General features: G+C 57.8%; 1 protein-coding gene across 1 annotated transcript; it reads right to left on the reverse strand.

Annotated features, from left to right (window-relative positions):
• Positions 1-166: 166 nt before the first annotated feature.
• On the reverse strand, positions 167-16,837 carry LOC112577762 (complement C4-A-like). The gene is given in 40 exon segments (XM_044928800.1): positions 167-680; positions 3,287-3,673; positions 4,044-4,146; positions 5,571-5,645; positions 5,787-6,097; positions 6,175-6,268; positions 7,109-7,168; positions 7,534-7,701; positions 7,776-8,008; positions 8,221-8,392; positions 8,477-8,590; positions 8,691-8,847; positions 9,008-9,083; positions 9,266-9,439; positions 9,442-9,474; positions 9,622-9,711; positions 9,811-9,862; positions 10,110-10,319; positions 10,431-10,570; positions 10,840-10,910; positions 11,002-11,113; positions 11,205-11,292; positions 11,294-11,427; positions 11,881-11,955; positions 12,128-12,254; positions 12,514-12,672; positions 12,838-13,023; positions 13,146-13,328; positions 13,455-13,631; positions 13,742-13,857; positions 14,519-14,651; positions 14,761-14,848; positions 14,987-15,083; positions 15,264-15,280; positions 15,282-15,344; positions 15,530-15,618; positions 15,702-15,772; positions 15,962-16,163; positions 16,354-16,552; positions 16,679-16,837. Coding segments are annotated over 40 exon segments (5,283 nt in total). The 5' UTR covers positions 16,744-16,837; the 3' UTR covers positions 167-498.
• Between the last annotated feature and the right edge of the window lie 23 nt (positions 16,838-16,860).

A 16,860-nucleotide genomic window follows, 5' to 3' on the forward strand; every position in this document is an offset into this window, starting at 1 on the left:
GCTCTTTAGTTCACAATCCCCGGCTTTCCAAGGCCAGAAGGTCCCTTCTACTTGCCTGCTCTGGATTCTGTGAGATATCCCTCTATTTGTAGAACAATTCTTACTTTTGGCTCAAACTAGCTCAAGTGGGTCTCTTCATTGCAACCAAAGAACGTCAGGTAGAGGGTAAGAGCTCCAAACTGGGGAAACATTTAATTCTTCAAGTTTTGAGAATAAAAAGAGGCATTATTACTGATGACACTTGGACTATAGGTATAAACTGGGATAACACATGCAAACCGGGATATGTGGTTTCCCTATCTGTAAGTTAAAAGAAAAACACACACATCATTCTCATCTCATTTCCTGCTTCAAAGGCCATCTGGGAGCGCATATTAGGCGTGGGTTGTCATTCTTTTCTCTGAGACAAAGCCCGTGGCAGGAAGCTGGTCCAAGGTGGTGGTGGTGGTGGGGTGGGGGTGGGGTGGAGGTGGGAGAGCGCTCATGGACACGTTTTCCTCAATGGTTGACAGAAAGCTGATTCTGGCTGTTGAAGAAGGTCAGGGTTGTGTTTCCTTTCCTTTCTTCTTGATAGATGAATGGGAAAAGGCCTGCTCTTTGATATTGGATTTTCCAAGGCCAAGAGGATGGATGCCATTCCAGGAATGTACTGTTTTGTGGGCGGGACAGTGGGCAAGGACCTGAGGGAAGGAGTCAAGTGAGGCTTCAGAACAGCCCAAGGAGCCAGGTGGCTGGAGGTGTGGAGAGCTATAAGTGGTGGGGCCGGGGCCTCTGCCTGGGTCTCCAGCCATGGTCCTCGCAGGGCTGCTGCTGCTGCTCACCCTGCTAGCCGGCGCTCACCTGCTGTGGGGCCGGTGGAAGCTCAGAAACCTCCACCTCCCACCTCTGGTCCCCGGCTTCCTGCACCTGCTGCAGCCCAACCTCCCCATCCATCTGCTGAGCCTGACTCAGAAACTCGGGCCTGTCTACAGGCTTCGCCTTGGGCTGCAAGGTGAGGGTCTGCCTCCTTCCTGGCCCACAACAGTGAGGAGGGTTGGGGGTGTGCTTTCCTGCTGACTTCCTGCTTTTCCTACCACTCCCCCCGCCAGAGGTGGTGGTGCTGAACTCCAAGAGGACCATTGAGGAGGCTATGATCAGGAAGTGGGTGGACTTTGCCGGCAGACCCCAGATACCATCCTGTAAGGGGTTGCTTGAGGGGAGAAGCAGGGCTTTGGGAGGCAGGGGAGGTCAGGCCTGTGGCTGCCTTGGTCAAGTCGACCCTCCCACCCCCAACCCCTACTCGCAGACAAGCTGGTGTCTCAGCGCTGCCAGGACATCTCTCTGGGGGACTACTCTCTGCTCTGGAAGGCCCACAAGAAACTCACCCGCTCAGCCTTGCTGCTGGGCACCCGCAGCTCCATGGAGCCCTGGGTGGACCAGCTGACCCAGGAGTTCTGCGAGGTGAGCCTGGACTCCCACAGTTAGCCCAGGTCAGCTTCACCCCTCCTGGAAGGCCCTCTATTTTTTTTTCACTTATATTACCCGAAGCATGTGGCATCTAGTTCCCTCACCAAGGATCGAACCTGGGCCCCCTGCATTAGGAGCAGAGAATTTAGCCTCTGGACCACCAGGGACGTCCCAGGTCCCTATTTAGTTCATGCTCTTTCTCTTCAGCGCATGAGAGTCCAGGCCGGTGCCCCCGTGACCATCCAGAAGGAATTCTGCAGCATCATCTGTTACCTCACTTTTGGAGACAAGGTCAAAGCTCTCTTGCCCTCCCATATGCCTGCCCCCCTCCCCCCGGCCCCCCGCAACCCCTCCCTGATCTTCTCCTGGTTCTGCACTGAAAGGATGTCCTCCTTTTCTGGCAGGAGGACACCTTAGTATATGCCATTCACGACTATGTTCAGGACTTGATGAAGACCTGGGACCACTGGTCCATCCAGATTTTGGACATGGTTCCTTTTCTCAGGGTGAGGAGGCACAGCCCCGACACGCCTGGTCCTGGGAGAAAGGGTGGGGATGGGGAACAGGCTTCCTTGCCAGCAGCTACACCTTCTTACTCTCTGCCCCAGTTCTTCCCCAACCCTGGGCTCTGGAGGCTGAAGCAGGCCATAGAGAACAGGGACCACATGGTGGAGAAGCAGCTGACACGCCACAAGGTGGGAACCGTGCGTGGAACGGGCTCCTCCTCGGTTGGCAGCGGTGACGCTACTGCCCAGAGCCAGGCAGCTTCTGGGCCATCCCTGTGGTCCTGGACCCATGGCACCCTCTAAACACTCTCCCCAAGCCAGGCACTCAGGCCAGCTCGTCCTCCCTTCCCCAGGAGAGCATGGTGGCTGGCCAGTGGAGGGATATGACGGACTACATGCTCCAGGGGGTAGGGAGGCAAAGAGTAGAAGAGGGCCCTGGACAGCTCCTGGAAGGACACGTGCACATGTCTGTGGTGGACCTTTTCATCGGGGGCACTGAAACCACGGCGAGCACCCTCTCCTGGGCTGTGGCGTTCCTACTTCACCACCCCAAGGCATGCCCTGGAGGAGGCAAAGGGATCCTTCCTGGCAGCCTGGCCAGGGTGGCGGGAACCTAGCTCACTGATGCCATGCAGGCTGTGTTGTGGGGGGTAGGACTGGGTGGGTCAGTGGGGTTTGCCTGGGTTCTCCTACTTGGCGCATAGTTTCATGTGAGTTCGTCCAGGGAATGGTGAAAGTCTGGGCTTCCCTAGTGGCTAAGACAGTAAAGAATCTGCCTGCAATGTGGGAGAGTCAGGTTCGACCCCTGGCTCGGGAAGATGCCCTGAAGAAGGGAATGGCAACCCACTCTAGTACTCTTGCCTGGAGAATTCCATGGACGGAAGAGTCTGGAGGGTTACAGCCCATGGGCTCTCAGAGAGTCGGACACGACTGAGTGACTAGTGTATGCGCGCACGCACACACACACACAGACACACACAATGGAGGCTGGCAGCTGAGGGCTGGGCAGTGACAGGACTTGGGCTCCATTTCTCAGATTCAGCAATACCTTCAGGAGGAGATGGATCGCGAGCTAGGCCCCAGAGCCTCAAACCCTGGAGTCACATGAAAGGACGGTGCTCAGCTGCCCTTGCTAAAGGCCACCATTGCAGAGGTGCTGCCCCTGGCCTTGCCACACGGCTCCACGGCCTAGCAGGTGACTCTGGAGGCCTAGGGATGAATGGCCAAGGCCCCAGCGGGGTCCGGTGGGCCTCTCACTTAACCCTAACCCTCAGCATCTTTGGCTACGACATCCCTGAGGGCATGGTCGTTATCCCAACCTCTAAGGTGCCCACCTGGACGAGACTGTCTGGGAGCATCCGCACGAGTTCTGGCCGGGTGCGTGGCGGGGCGGGTGCCCGCGGTGGTGGGTGGTGGTGCAGTGGGGCCCGTATGGCGGCCCATGAGCCCAGATCGGTCCTTCCGCCCGCAGACCGCTTCCTGGAGCCAGGCGTGAACCCCAGCGCGCTGGCGTTTGGCTGCGGGGCGCGCGTGTGCCTGGGCGAGTCGCTGGCGCGCCTGGAGCTCTTCGTGGTGCTCCTGCGACTGCTGCAGGCCTTCACGCTGCTGCCGCCGCCCGTGGGCGCCCTGCCGTCGCTGCAGCCGGATCCCTACTGCGGCGTCAACCTCAAGGTCCAGCCTTTCCAGGTGCGGCTGCAGCCCCAGGGGGTGGAGGCCGGGGCCTGGGAGAGCGCCAGTGCCCAGTGATGGGGGAGGAGTGGGGGGGAGGATTCGGTCAGTCACGTGCCTCGGTGTCTCCTTTTATTGCTCCCGTACAACCCCCTGCCCTCCCCGCTGTAAACATGGTGCTGTGAGATCAATGGTGAGGGGTCTCACGCCCACCACACTGGCAGAAGGCTGCCAGCACAACATGGAGAAGAGTTTGCTTTTACATGGTGCCCCATAAAACACAGAACTTTTGTGCTCTGGAGAAAAGCAGAGGGGTGTTAGGGAACTTGCCCTCTGTCTCCCTCTCCGGAGATGGATCCACAGGACTCCCTTGCCACCCTCACTGCCAGCTACCCCAACCTTCCCGAGTCCCCAACGCCTCACCAGGGTTGTAGTAGTCACACAGGATGGCCCTGGCCGGCGGTACCAGCCCCACAGGCACCTCCTGCACAGCTCCAAAGCCTACGCACTCCTGGGAGGTGGGGACCTGGCATGGGGGGAGATGGGGAGCAGGGAAGTCAGGGACCCACCTCTGGGCCCTGAGCTTTCATAGACCGCTGTGATGGATTTGCTTGGCCTGTTTGGTTCCTGTCGATCTTATCTTCAGTGTCCTTTATGTTTTCTTACCTTCCAACCTCAGGATTTCTAAAAACTGCTCCTCAAGGTCTCTGCTGACTTCACGGCTCATATGGTGACCTCACCCCAGTCTCTTGTCCTGGCACCTTCACAGAGGCTCACTTCATGGACACGTTCTTCACGAAGCTCTCCCCTACCCTCAGGGCTAGCTTCCAGACCACCCCTGATTCTGACCTGGTCATTTCTGACCTTCCCGCTTTGTCCCTCCCAGAGACACAGGCCCCAGCTCAGGCCCTTCCCTTTCTCTGTGCTCCCCAGGGTGGTCTCATCATTCCCCAAACTCTGCAGGTGGGCAGCTTCTCCCAAATGTTCAGCCTTTTTCTTGTATTGGGACTTTTACAGGATGTATTAAACTCTCCCGATTCTGTCTGCCTGCCCGCCAAACCCACTCACCTTCTCAATAACCTCAATGATACAGCTAAGGCTTCCCTTTTCTGCTTGGTAACAGCAAGTGCTAGCCCTCTGCTTGCCCTCTGTGACTCCACCACTCATGTCTAGGCCCAGATCCTTCTCCTCAGGCCCACACTGGTCCAGTTCTGCCTGGTATCCCACGTGAGTTTCCTTCCTAAGCTGCACGGTGAGCTTCCTGACTTGACATCTTCCTCATTTTCCACTGTGTTCAACCAGACTCCTCTGCCTGGCTTCTCAAGCCAACAGGGTTTGTCCCCTCTGCACACACTGTGCAGGGAGGGTCTCCCTGACGCACAAATACCTGGCCAGTTGTATCTCAGTCTTAACACGCCTGACGAATGGTATCACAGTATTAACACGCCTTTTTCACATTTTTCTCTGAGAGGTTACAGTAAATGTTCAAAAAACTTTTTTGAGGGCCATCAGAGGGTTGATAACTGTGTGTTAGTCAAAGGTGGCCATGGGAAAAAACAACAACAACAACAATTCATCTAAAATCAGCATCATTTCAAAAAAGAGAAAATACACATTTATATCAAAAAAGAAAGAGAAGGTCAATGAAAAAGAAGCAGTTCCTCAAGTTGAATACATTCAGCTTTATGAAAGGCGCTCTCTCAAGCCCTCCCCGGCTGACTGGCACGGGACCCAAAGCCACAGAAGGGGCTCAGCCCCGCCTCCCTGCAGGCAGCGGGGAACCTCCGTGGCCAAGGCTCTGACCCTCTCCTGTCCTGTCTCCCTGCTCATTCCACAAGTTCTCTCCCAGAGCAGTAGCTGCTGATACACCTGCCTCCTGGGAATCCTCCTAACACCAGCTCAGGAAACCCAGTGCCAGCTGTGCGCCCCTCTGTCACCCTCCTTGCTCACCGAGTCGAAGCACAGCAGGACGTGGGGACCCTCAGTCTCAAAGTGGCTCACGTAATGGTCGGAGAGGGAGGTCAGCTGTGGGGAACAGGAGCCGGGAGTCACAAGGAGAAAGCCCCCGGCCGCCTGCCCGTGACAGGGCTCAGCAGCTGGGGCTGCTGCGGGGATGGGGCAGGGCTCCTGGGGGCACAGGCGGCCCCTCTGGGTGACTGGTCACACCTTCTCCATGTCAGCCCGCAGGGTGTGGAATCCACTCAGGAGGGTGATTTCCACAATGGCCATGCCTGATAGCCCCACCTTCGCAGTGTTGCCTGTGGAGACACGTGCCTGTTGTCTGGGTCCCCCTGCCTGGTTCACTGGATGCACCCTGGATTCCAGTTCGTTGGCTGCCTTGGCAGCCTCCGTCTTACAGTAGTTCCTCCACCTGTCAAACAGGTTTAGAGGTGTCACAGGCCGGGAGTGGGCCTCGGGGTCATCCCCGGCTGGAGAGTCCTCATACTCGTAGTCCTCGTAGTCCTCCTCCGCCTCCACTGCGAGGGGACAGCACTGTGGCTCAGCCCTGGCACCACCCCGTCAGAGACCCACAGCCTGTGACCCCAACACTCACTCGTGTACTCGACGTGGCCCATGACCGTCACTTCAATCTGAAGACCCTGGCAGGTCGTGTTTGTCATGTCCATGACATTGTAGCTGCGAAGGACCTGGCTCAACAAGGGGTGGGAAGGGGACATGGGACCTTTGGGGCCACAGACCTCTCTCCAGAGCCTCATGGAAGGGCTCTGGACCCCTTAGCTCCTGGGCTAAGAGCTTCAAGGCCCTCTGCCCATTCCCATCCACCTCCCAGACCAGTCCAAAAATACAAAGGAGCCGAGGTGTTGGGTGAGACAGAGAGCGGAGCAGGGTCCTGGCATGGGGGCAGGCACTGAACACATGCACCGAAGAGGCTACAGTGAAAAGTTCAGGAATGGCTGCCAGGAGAAGCTTGGAGGAGGAGAATGAGTGTGTCACGGGGGACAAGAAGGAGCTGAAGGACATTCAGGGCCAGGAGATGTGTATAGATGCAAGGACCTGTCCTGCTGGGGAGGTGGGCATGGCTGGGGTGAAAGCAGATGAGGAGTTACTAGGGTCATGAGGACAGGCTTAGGATGGAGCAGGGGGCACTGAGATGGCCCTCGGGGTGGCAGCTGGGCTCCTGTATGGAAGGGACACTGTCAGTCAGACAAGGAGACACAGGAGGAGGAAGGGGTTTGGGGCTCAACCACGTCTGAGATGTTGTGGGACACAGGGGCTCAGAGCTCAGGGGAGACGCTTGGCTTGAGGGGCCAAGTGTTTGAGCATCAGCACTGAGGGCTGAAGGGGACGACAGGTGCCCAGAAAGAGTGGAGAGCAGAGTGAGGGGCACCTACCCGGGAGAGCACAGGGAACCACAACCCAGGGGTCTCTTCCTCCTTCCCAGACCATGAGCTCTGCCCGCAGGTCTCCCACTCAACACCCCAGCTTCACCCTGATGGGCCTGCCTGCCCAGTGCCACCAGCTCTCACCTTCAAGGTTCCTTTGCTGTTTCCTCTCACCTCCACGTTAATCTTGCTTCCCAGGGAAAACTTTCACAAGCACAAAAGGGAAAGAGATGTCAGAAGGGCACACTGTTGCTTCAACTTATCTCCTCCACCAAAATAACTCCACCTCCTCTCCCCACCTCTCTTTTCAACACTTTCTACCTTCACCCACATTCTCTCTCCACCATCTCCTAAACCCTCTGTGACTCTGCATGTATCATTTTCAGATCAGATCAATGAAGCTCAGAGGTTGGGTGACTTGCTACAGCTCACAGAGCCAGTAAGTCTTCCCACAATTATCAGAAAGAGGGGCCGTGGGGATTCAGCAGGGGTGGGGAAGAGGGGTTGGCTTCTGGCCTGGCCGAGGGAGGCCCAGGTGTCCCGGTCACCCAGGTGAGGGCACGGTTCACCTGCAGCTCCTCCTCCAGCCTGTGGACTTGGTGGTTGGTCAGCTGCAACACGTGGGACTTGAGCCCACTGCGGCCCAAGGAGCTCAGGGTCACGTTGAGCCCCTTCTCCTCGGCGGTGTGGGACGCAATCCAGTATGCAGACAGGGCGTCCAGAGCCATAACAGTGTCCTGGGGCAAATGGGCCAGGACTCAGGTACTCGGTCTCAGGACCAGCCACCCTAGAACCCCAGGACAGCCCCTACCTGGGTGCTGCGGAATCCCCCTTGGAAGCTGCCCTGGCGGGTCAGCCAGGATGCAGCCTGGTCGGCCAACTCAGCCTTGCCCTCCCATAGCAGCAGGTGTAGCAGGCCATAGGCCGTGGTTTCAATCGACATGGCTGGGGCCTGGGGAATGGGGTCTGCTGGGCTACGTGGAGCCGGAGTGGGTGACAGGATGTTGCTTGGAGAAGTGGTGACTGAGCCCCAGTACAGCTTATCTGGAGTGAAAGGAGACCCACAGGTGAACAGGGGAGGATCTTAGTCGTCTGGCACTTTGACTCCCCCTCTTTATCTCTCCTGATTTCCCAATCACCCCTGCTTATGCTCTGATTCCCTCCGAGGGCCTCCATTCATTCCGTATCTCCCTTTGGACATGCTCAAGGGTCTCAAGCTCTCCCAAACCTCAGGTTCACTGCCAGGACACCCTCACCACCGATGTCCTTGGCCATGGCCATGAGGTTGTTGTGGGCAGCTCTCCGCAGGTCCTCAGGGGCCTCAGTCAGTGATAGGGCGTAGGCCGTGATGGTGGAGGCATGGGTGGCCAGGAGCCCAGAGGTTGCTTTCACCCCCAAGAAGGTGTTTGCTCTTGAGAAGGAATTTTCCTGGAAGAAAGTTGGGGGAGGATCTGTGGACTGGGCTTCTGAGAGGAAAGGGATCAGCGAAGGGCAGACACATAGCTGCCTTACCACTCTCCTCAAGTGCTCAGAATGCTTGTCTGGGAGGACCGCCAGCCCGTGGTGAAGAGCGATGACCACGAAGGCCGTGAGCGCCACAGTCTCATCACTTCCCACTAAGCCTCCCTGGTTGAAGTGGGCAGAAAAGGAGGCACCAACCATGAGTGAGGAGAGGTAGGGCTACTCTTCCTTCCTATGCCCTTGGCCCAGCCTCCCAGCCCCATACCTGCATTTCCCTGTGGATAACAGGACAGGGGTCGTGGAATGAGCCATCATCCCGTTGCTGCGACAGCAGCCACGTGGCCGTCTCCTGCAGCTTTTCAGCAGAGCCGCCCACCTGATCCTGGGCCAAACTCAGTATCTTCAGCACAAAGGCCGTGAGCCTAGAGGAGATGAAGGCATTGCTGGGGATAGCCACTGGTCCCGATAAGGGGGAGGCCCCACTCCTGGTGGCTCCTGGCTATTTACCCTCCCATAGTAGCTGGCTCTGCCCCCACCAGCCCTGGCCCCTTCCATACACCCAGGACACTCCGCCAAACTCACCAGGTGCTACTGTCCCGATGTAACCAAGCCCCATAGGAACCATCTCTTTTTCGAAACTCCTGGATCCGCGTGTAGCCTTGGAGAGGAAAGGCGGCTGAGGTCACACCCACCCCCCTACTGCTGTGGCCAGGCCACGCTCCTCATTTCCACTGGCGAATGGGGAGCATCTCTCTTCCCTGCTCTGACCACCCGGGCCGCCCAGCTTCCATTAATTGCCCTCCCCTGGCCCCGACTCCTGCTTGCCGCTGCACTCAGAACCTTTCTGGATGAGATCCATGGCACGGTCCTTGGTCTCAGGGGACAGCATGCTCCACTGCTCCATCTTGTCCAGGTAGCGGGAAGCAGCCAGTGTTGGAGCCAACAGGGTCATGGTTTGCTCCGCGCAGCCTTGGGGAAGCCTCAGGAGGGAGGCCAGGCCTCCTGGTGACAAGGCCCCTCAGAGCCCAATGCTTCCAGTGGATCTGAGGCTATGGGGAGGGACAGGACGGAGGGTCAGAGAGCAGGTCAGGGGGCCAGGGTCGGAGGGTCATGGAGTCTTGGGATCAAACAGAAGTGCCCAGGTTTTCCAAGAATCCAAGAGAGGCGCCCGGGAAGGGACTGGAGGACACGCCCACCTGTGACTCTAACGAAACTCTTGAAATCTCCTTCAGGGATAATATTAGGATCAGAGTTGCCAGGAATTTCCAAGGTCCGGCCTCGGGGGTCTGGGAAGATGAGGGGAGTCAGCGGTCTGTCCTGCTGCCCACGCCCTCTGTCCCCTCCCACCCCCAGGACACTGCTGTCTGTGAGTGGAGGTCACTCACCAAGGGGGTTGAGTTCATAGACCATCTCCTCCCTGTGAAGGGCCCCTTCTCTCTGTGGAGGGGAAACGGAGCTGTGAGAGATCACACAGGCTACAGCCTGCCCCTCCCAGCTCACACTCCTCAGGACTTGCAGTTGGAACTTCAGGGATACAGTGGGGCCAGGATTGTGGAAAGTGCAATGGACCAAAGCATTGGGTTTGGGGGGTGGCCTCAGCCCTCTTGCAGGGAGAGGGCCAGAGCTCTCTGCCTGGGGATGAATCTGGGAGCTGGGGACCTAGATTCAGGGGTGTTCCATTCACCTCGACTTGTAGAATCTTAGATATTGCGTCCCCCACAGGGAAATCTAAGGATCCTCGAGCCACCACCTTCAGGGACACGGCAGCAGCTGCGATGGGGACCACAGAGAAGCCAACGGGCTGGGCAGAGCCCGCGGGCACCTGCACCTGCTGGGCGAGCCCTCCACCCCCGGCCAGGCACAGCCCCTCCACTGGGGACACGTGGACGCTCACCTGGGGGCAGGAAGACCGGGAGGGCCAGAGTCCCAGCCCAGTTAGGCTCTCCACCCTCTCCTGCCCCAGTCCCCCAACACCACTGTGCGCTCAGCCCCCAAGGGGCCTCACGGTCAGATCGCTATCCAGGTAGTTGTAGAGGACAGGCCGCAGCTCGAGCTGCTCAAAGCGGCGGACAGAGACTGGCAGGCAGAGGTGCATGTGGAATTCATGGAACACTCGGAGGTGGGCCAGGGTGGCCACACACAAGCCTGATGGATCAAGGGCACATATGAGAGGCCTGGGGGCATCACACCCAGGGGAGCCCAGCAGTGAGGGGCAGGACCCGCCCCTGGTCCCCCCACTTCCCACCCATCCCCTGCCTGCCGCTGCTCTCTGGCTTCAGGCCCCATGCTCGGCATGCAGACATCTCCAGGTCTCTGCCCCTCCTTCCTGTACCAAGCGCTAAGGACCAAGCAGGGAGCCTCAGACCAGGGAGCATGGAAAAGGGAGGCCAGGGGCCCAGGCAGGGTGACCGCACCTGTGCTTTTGGACAGGCTCACACCGTGGATCTCCTACGTGGTCAGAGAGTCTGGGAGCAGCAGTCGCAATCTGCGGTGGGAAAGGTGAGAAGCTGTGTCACACACTGGGCAGGAACCCGACACTGCCCAGAGACAAGGCCAGGCCCCATGCGTGCCCTCACTGGGAGAAGTGGTCCACTTATTCCACTTTCCAAAGCCAGTTCTCAGGGAAGAAGCTGCGCATGGGGATGTCATATTCTTCGATCAGGTCCTCCTCCTGCAGGAGCTCCATGGCTGCCGGAGGACACCATGGAGGGCGGTGAGGAGGGGGCCGTCCTGACCCTCCAGGGGCCCCGGCCAGAGCCCCGGACACCCAGCCCCTCACCTCAGGCCAGGGCCACCTGGCCCCTGGTCCAGGCCTTCTTGCGCAGGCTCTCAGCAAACTGGCATCAGGACAGGAAGGGCTCACGGCAGGCCGGGCTGCTGCACCCGGGCTGCCCACTGCTCACAGGTGCGCGCCATGGGCAGCCGCATCAGCCTGTCCTGGCAGCAGCCCTTGGCTCTGGGGGAAGTGTACTGGCCCAAGTGAGGGTGAGCATGAGGCACGCCTCATCCCCAGCCCGACCTCTAGATGTACCAGGACTCACCCCAAGAGACCAGGAACTTGAGGGTGGTCAAAGCAGAGCACCTCCCTCTGCCCTCCCTTTCACCCCAGAACTGTGGTGTCTGATTACTAGCCCTGACACCATGCACAGGCTCAATTGGGAGCAGAGGAGCCAACAGGCAGACCTGCATCCCGAGCCTTGGGCTCAAGTGGAGAACTGCATATGCATTAGTCACTCAAGGCATGTTGGAATCTGAGACCCATAGATTGTAGACCACCAGGCTTCTCTGTCTGCAATTCTCCAGGAAGAATACTGAAGCCAATAGAGACATTCCCTTCTTCCGGGGATCTTTTCAACCCAGGGATCAAACCCAGGTCTCGTGCATTGCAGTTAGATTCTTTACCATCTGAGCCACCAGGGAAGCCCTAGAGAATTACATGGGCACCCTCAACTCACCCTTCTCATGAATCGCCTTTTGGAAGTTCACATTTCTCTTTTTCCTAGACTTTGACTCCTTGGGACAGCTCAGACCTGGTAGAGAGCAAGATGCAGTCAGCAGGAGGGTGCAGGGCCTCCCCCTCCCCTCTGAGTCTCCCCTCCCAGCCCAGCCCTTCCCACCCCTCCTCTTCCTGTCTTTCCACTTCAGGCCCCTCCTTCCTCCTTATCCTCCCGCCACCCACTCCCCTTCCTCCTCTGTCCTCACTCTTTCTGATTTCAGTCCGATGGTCTCCATCAGAAAAGGCCAGACCAGCTGCCTTGAACACTTGAGGGGCAGTGTCTCCACCACCGGGACCACAGCCAAGGTCATAGCTGTTCATAGCTTCAAAGACCTGGCCAGAAAAGGCAGAGATGCTGCAGAGACAAGAGTGGCTGTGGCCACAATCACATACTCAGCTGTAGGTGAGAGGGCAGGGTCCAGACAAGTACGAGAGAGACACAGAGAGCGGAAACAGAGGCCACCGGGGCCAAGGCTCGAGGGAGGAGTGGCAGTAGTCCAGCTGAGTGAGTTCTAGTGGCTGGCCTGGGGTTCGGGCAGCAGGAGGATGAGCCTCGGAGGGAAAGGAGGATCAGAGAGAGGACCTGACCAACCTTGACCATGTCGAGGGGTTTGTGGGACTTGCCACCCACAGCATACAGGGCCGTGTCCACAGCTCCCAGGGCCACCAGGGCTCGAGACTCTGTTTTCAGGTTGAGTTTCACAGTGTCCCCAGGACGATACGCCTTGGAACTGTCCACGTTCAGCTCCAGCTGGCAGAGGTGGCAGGTGGGGGGCAGTCGGGGTGGGGAGAACTCGTTCAGCCTTGTGCATCCTCAGTGCACCCCGAACTAGGTCACCCCGTTTGCAGTCATGCAGTCTTCTCTCTTAATCCTCCCAGCACACGCACACACCCCATCTCTTCCGATGCCAGTTACCTTCCCCTCACAGCCTCCAGCCTGGACGTCCACTCACAGGGAGTTGGCCATCGGGACGCCCCCGTGATAGTAGAAGGCCACGAGGTGGAAGGAGGGCACCAGGTGATGGTCCACAAACACGGAGATGGAGGTCAGGTGGCTCCTGGGCTCTCGATGTACAGACACGATCTGGCCCCGGGACACGATCTGGAGGACAGCAGAGTGCTCCTCACTGCCCATCCCATGCCCTGAGGCCGCCACCCACCCTGAGGGCTCCTTCCTCTTGAGACCCTCCTACCCCGTCCCCCGCTGTGGCCCCTCATGCGCACCATGTAGTAGAAGTAGGAGAAGCTCCCACTGATGCCCACGGCTCGCAGGTTTAGGTTAAGGGTCTCTCTGACTTTAAGAGGTCGAGGATTCTGCCACTCAATGGACAGAAACTCAGAGCTTCTGGACAGGGGCGCTTTCACAGTGAGACTGCCTACCGCAGGGTGGGGGGAGCCTGCAGACACCTGGAGAGAGGGCAGGGGTCGTAGGGTCAATGGACAGGGCAGAGGCACCCAGCTTCCCCCCCTCTACCTACCAGCCTGGGAACCTTCTCTCCTAGCCCCCCCACTCCCATGAGGGTGGGGTCCTACTGAGAGCTGCACTTCTGAGATGGTCCGAGGAACACCAGTGGAGACAATGACTTGGCCGCTCCCATCTGTGTTCCGTTCAAAGTCCTGGTTTTTAGAAGTCGATCCAGAAAACAACTTGGCAGACACTTTGACGGGAATGCCAGAGGCTGGGGAGCCTGACATGTCACGGACCAGGGCCTAGGTAGATGAGGGAGGGGCAGAGGGAAGAGTGCAGTCAGTGAGACGCAGCCCCGTCCTGCCCACCACCCCCAGTGCCCACTGCTTATCCTCCCCCTTCCAGAAGAAACCTGCAGCAGGAAGGGGACCCCAGGTATAAGCTGCTGCTTGGTTTTGCTTAGATCCAGGGAGAAGGGAGATGACACGAAACGCCAGGATGTGAGCTCTGCCTCCTCCATCTCTCCTCCTGCAAGATACAGAGTGGAGAGAGGTGGACACAGAGACCAGGGAAGAGAGGAAAAGGAGGGCTGGGGGCGGGGAAGGGGTGCTCTAGTGTTTCCCTCCACCAAGGCTGAACTTTTCAGGGCACAAACTGCCGTCTGTTCATCTCTATGTGTTTTGAGGTCAACAGAGAAGGGATGGATGGATGGATGGTTAGATAGAGACATATGTGGATGGAAAAATAGTTTGTCAAATAAATGGATGGATGGGTGGATCCATAGATGTTTGTGTGTGGATAGATATTTGGCTGGCTGGATGGCCAGATTGATAGGTGGATAATAAATGTATGAGTGAATGAATAGCTGGATAGGCGGATGGTGGGTGGATGGCAGGATGGGTGAATGGATGAATGGATAGATAGGTGGATGGTTGGTTGATGGATGGATAGATAAGGATTGGATTGATGGATGGATGGATGGGTGAAAAAAACAATATGGAGATGGTGGAAGATCGCCCTTCCCCAGAAAAAGCCAAGAAATGCAGTGGTAGAGAGAGAATCTTCTGCATCTTTCCTGACTTTGTGTCCCAGTTGAAGGGAAGCAGGGTGGTGTTGGTGCCAGAGACAGAGGGTCAGCTCGGAGGTCAGAGGTGAGGGTCCAGGGTTATAATCAGGGGAAGCCACTCACCTGGAGACTCAATAACGGCTGCTGCAACATACAGGCGCAGCCCTGGGAGGTCATCAGTGCTAATATTAAGCTTCTCCAGCACGCGCTGAAACTCAGCCTTTTGCAGGGAAATTTGGCACTGGCCATCCACCAGCTGGGGCAAAGAAGATAGGACAGAGAATGAGACTCAAGTCTCCCACCTCACCTCCTCACACCACCTCACTTTCCTCACCCACCTCACGCACCTCAACCCTCCTTCCTACCTTGGTCTGACTCTCCAGGCCCCGCAGGAAAGTCTTTTCACCGTCCTCACCCAGGAGCCCAAAGCGCACTGGCTTCCCGTAGATGTACCTGCCACCAAGGAGAGTTTCGGACGAGGGGCTGAGGGCTGGGGCAAGGGAGGGAAGTGGGGTTCCACAGCACACTCACGCTGCATGGGGCGTCCTGGGATCAGGCCCAGTGTGAGGGACCATGTGCGAGGGGAGTTACCTGGCCTGGATGATCACTTGGATGTCACTAAGAAAGCCAGGCATTGTCAGGATGTAGGGGTTTTCAGGAATGATCTTCACCTCAAAGTTGGGAAGAACTGACCCAGGGCAAAGGGAGGGCAGATCAGACTCTTGTAAAAGGACACTTAAAATATTTCCCTCCCCTCGGGGTTGTGGCAGCCATGTCTCTCTTCCCTGGCCCTGCACCCTCCACCTCTGCTCCACCCCTTCCTCCTTGCAGAAAAGGGGCACTTGTCCTTGCCATCTCTAGCTCTCACCATATTTCTTCACCTTACTGGGTGCTGCTATTGGAATCCAGGCTGTCTGAGAATTGGGCTGAGATTTTTCACATCGCTGGCCTCAGGATAGACAAAGGAGAGGCTCAGCTCACTAGTGTTAGAGGTCTGCGGACAGCCAGTCACCAAACTCCCTAGGAGGAGACTGGAGGGTGAACCAGGGGCTGAGGAAGCTCAGTATCGGACCATGTGCTGTAGGTGGACAGCTCGGGGGAGGTTTTGGTATGTCCCAGGGAGGAGATGCTCACTCTGATATGTCTAGGATCACAAAATTGTCCTGAAAGATGGAGGAGGGAGCAAACCCTTCCGTTTTCTACACGTGGAAGCCTTGAGAGTTCTGCAATGCGAGTGAAGCAGTCACAGCCACAGGCCAGTTCAGCAGCCCTGGCCCCTTAGGAAGGTCAGAGGTCGGGGGCTCACCTCCACCGTGACCGTGAGGATGTCAGTGGCCGGGCGCATCTTCTGATCCAGAGCAAAGACTCGGTAGCGAACTGGAAATGGAGGATGAGGAGGTGAGCAGGAGCCACGGGAGGGTGGGCCCTGGACTCCTGACCCCCTCCCAGAAAGCGAAGGGAAGGAGAACAAATGTTTGCAAAGCAGCCTTCCTGTGAGGGGCTTCGGGTTATCTCACTCAAGTGGCTGGGAAGGCATGAAAGGTGGAGGCCCTGGCGCCAACTCACCCCGCTGGCCAGGGTTATAAACGGGCTGGTCCGTCTGCAGAAAGAGGTGCCCCCGGCGAGAGGAGAACAACAGGTTGACACCCTGCATGTCTGTCTGTTTGGACAGAGAGTCCCTTAGCCATGAGGACTGCACCATCAGCTGCACCTCGGGGGCTCTGCGGAGGAGATGGAGGCGACAGACCCTGGCCTGTTCCTGGGGGATCTGGAAGAGAGGGAGAGGGAGTGGGTGAGAGACAGAGCAGAAGGGGAAAGACAGACTGAAACACAGAGGAACACAGGGCTGGGAGGGGAGGAAGGGAGCAGGGCGATGAGAAGACAAAGATGTTTCCAAGAAGACAGAGGAGAACAGGAGGTGGGGTGCTGGGCGGCACCAGGAGGGAGTAGGCCTTTACCGGGATGTTGAGGAGTATGAAGTCTCGGTCTGAGCTGAGGCTGAAATCCACCTTCGGGGAGCAGAGCTCATTAACATGGGATGGGTTCCTCAGGAACACGGATCCTCTCACCACCTGTCCTGAAGGAGCATCCTGGAGTTTCACGGCCACAGACAGGGGGACCCCTATGCGAACCACAGAAGGAGAAAACAGGAGCAACCTGGGAAGAACAGGTGCGAGTCAACAGCCAGCCTCCAGCCCTCCCCCCGAATCAGGACCCTCTGAGCCCACTCTCCCCTCGCCAGCCCTGGCCCTGTTCAAGCTCTCCGCATCCTGCCTCCAGGACCTGGGCTTCTGCAGAGACAAGGCGAAGAAGCAAGATGCCCAGATCAGCCCCCAGAGGAGCCTCATGGCTGGAGGACCCGAGGGGTTCAGACCCGCCTGCTCCTTTCTGGTTAACCCAGGGCTTGGAGCAGAGTTTTGACTCAGAGCCTTGCTCCTCCCCTGGCCCAGATAAGCCGGGAAACC

This window comes from Bubalus bubalis, chromosome 2 (genome assembly GCF_019923935.1).
Source record: "Bubalus bubalis isolate 160015118507 breed Murrah chromosome 2, NDDB_SH_1, whole genome shotgun sequence".
Classification (NCBI taxonomy): domain Eukaryota; kingdom Metazoa; phylum Chordata; class Mammalia; order Artiodactyla; family Bovidae; genus Bubalus; species Bubalus bubalis.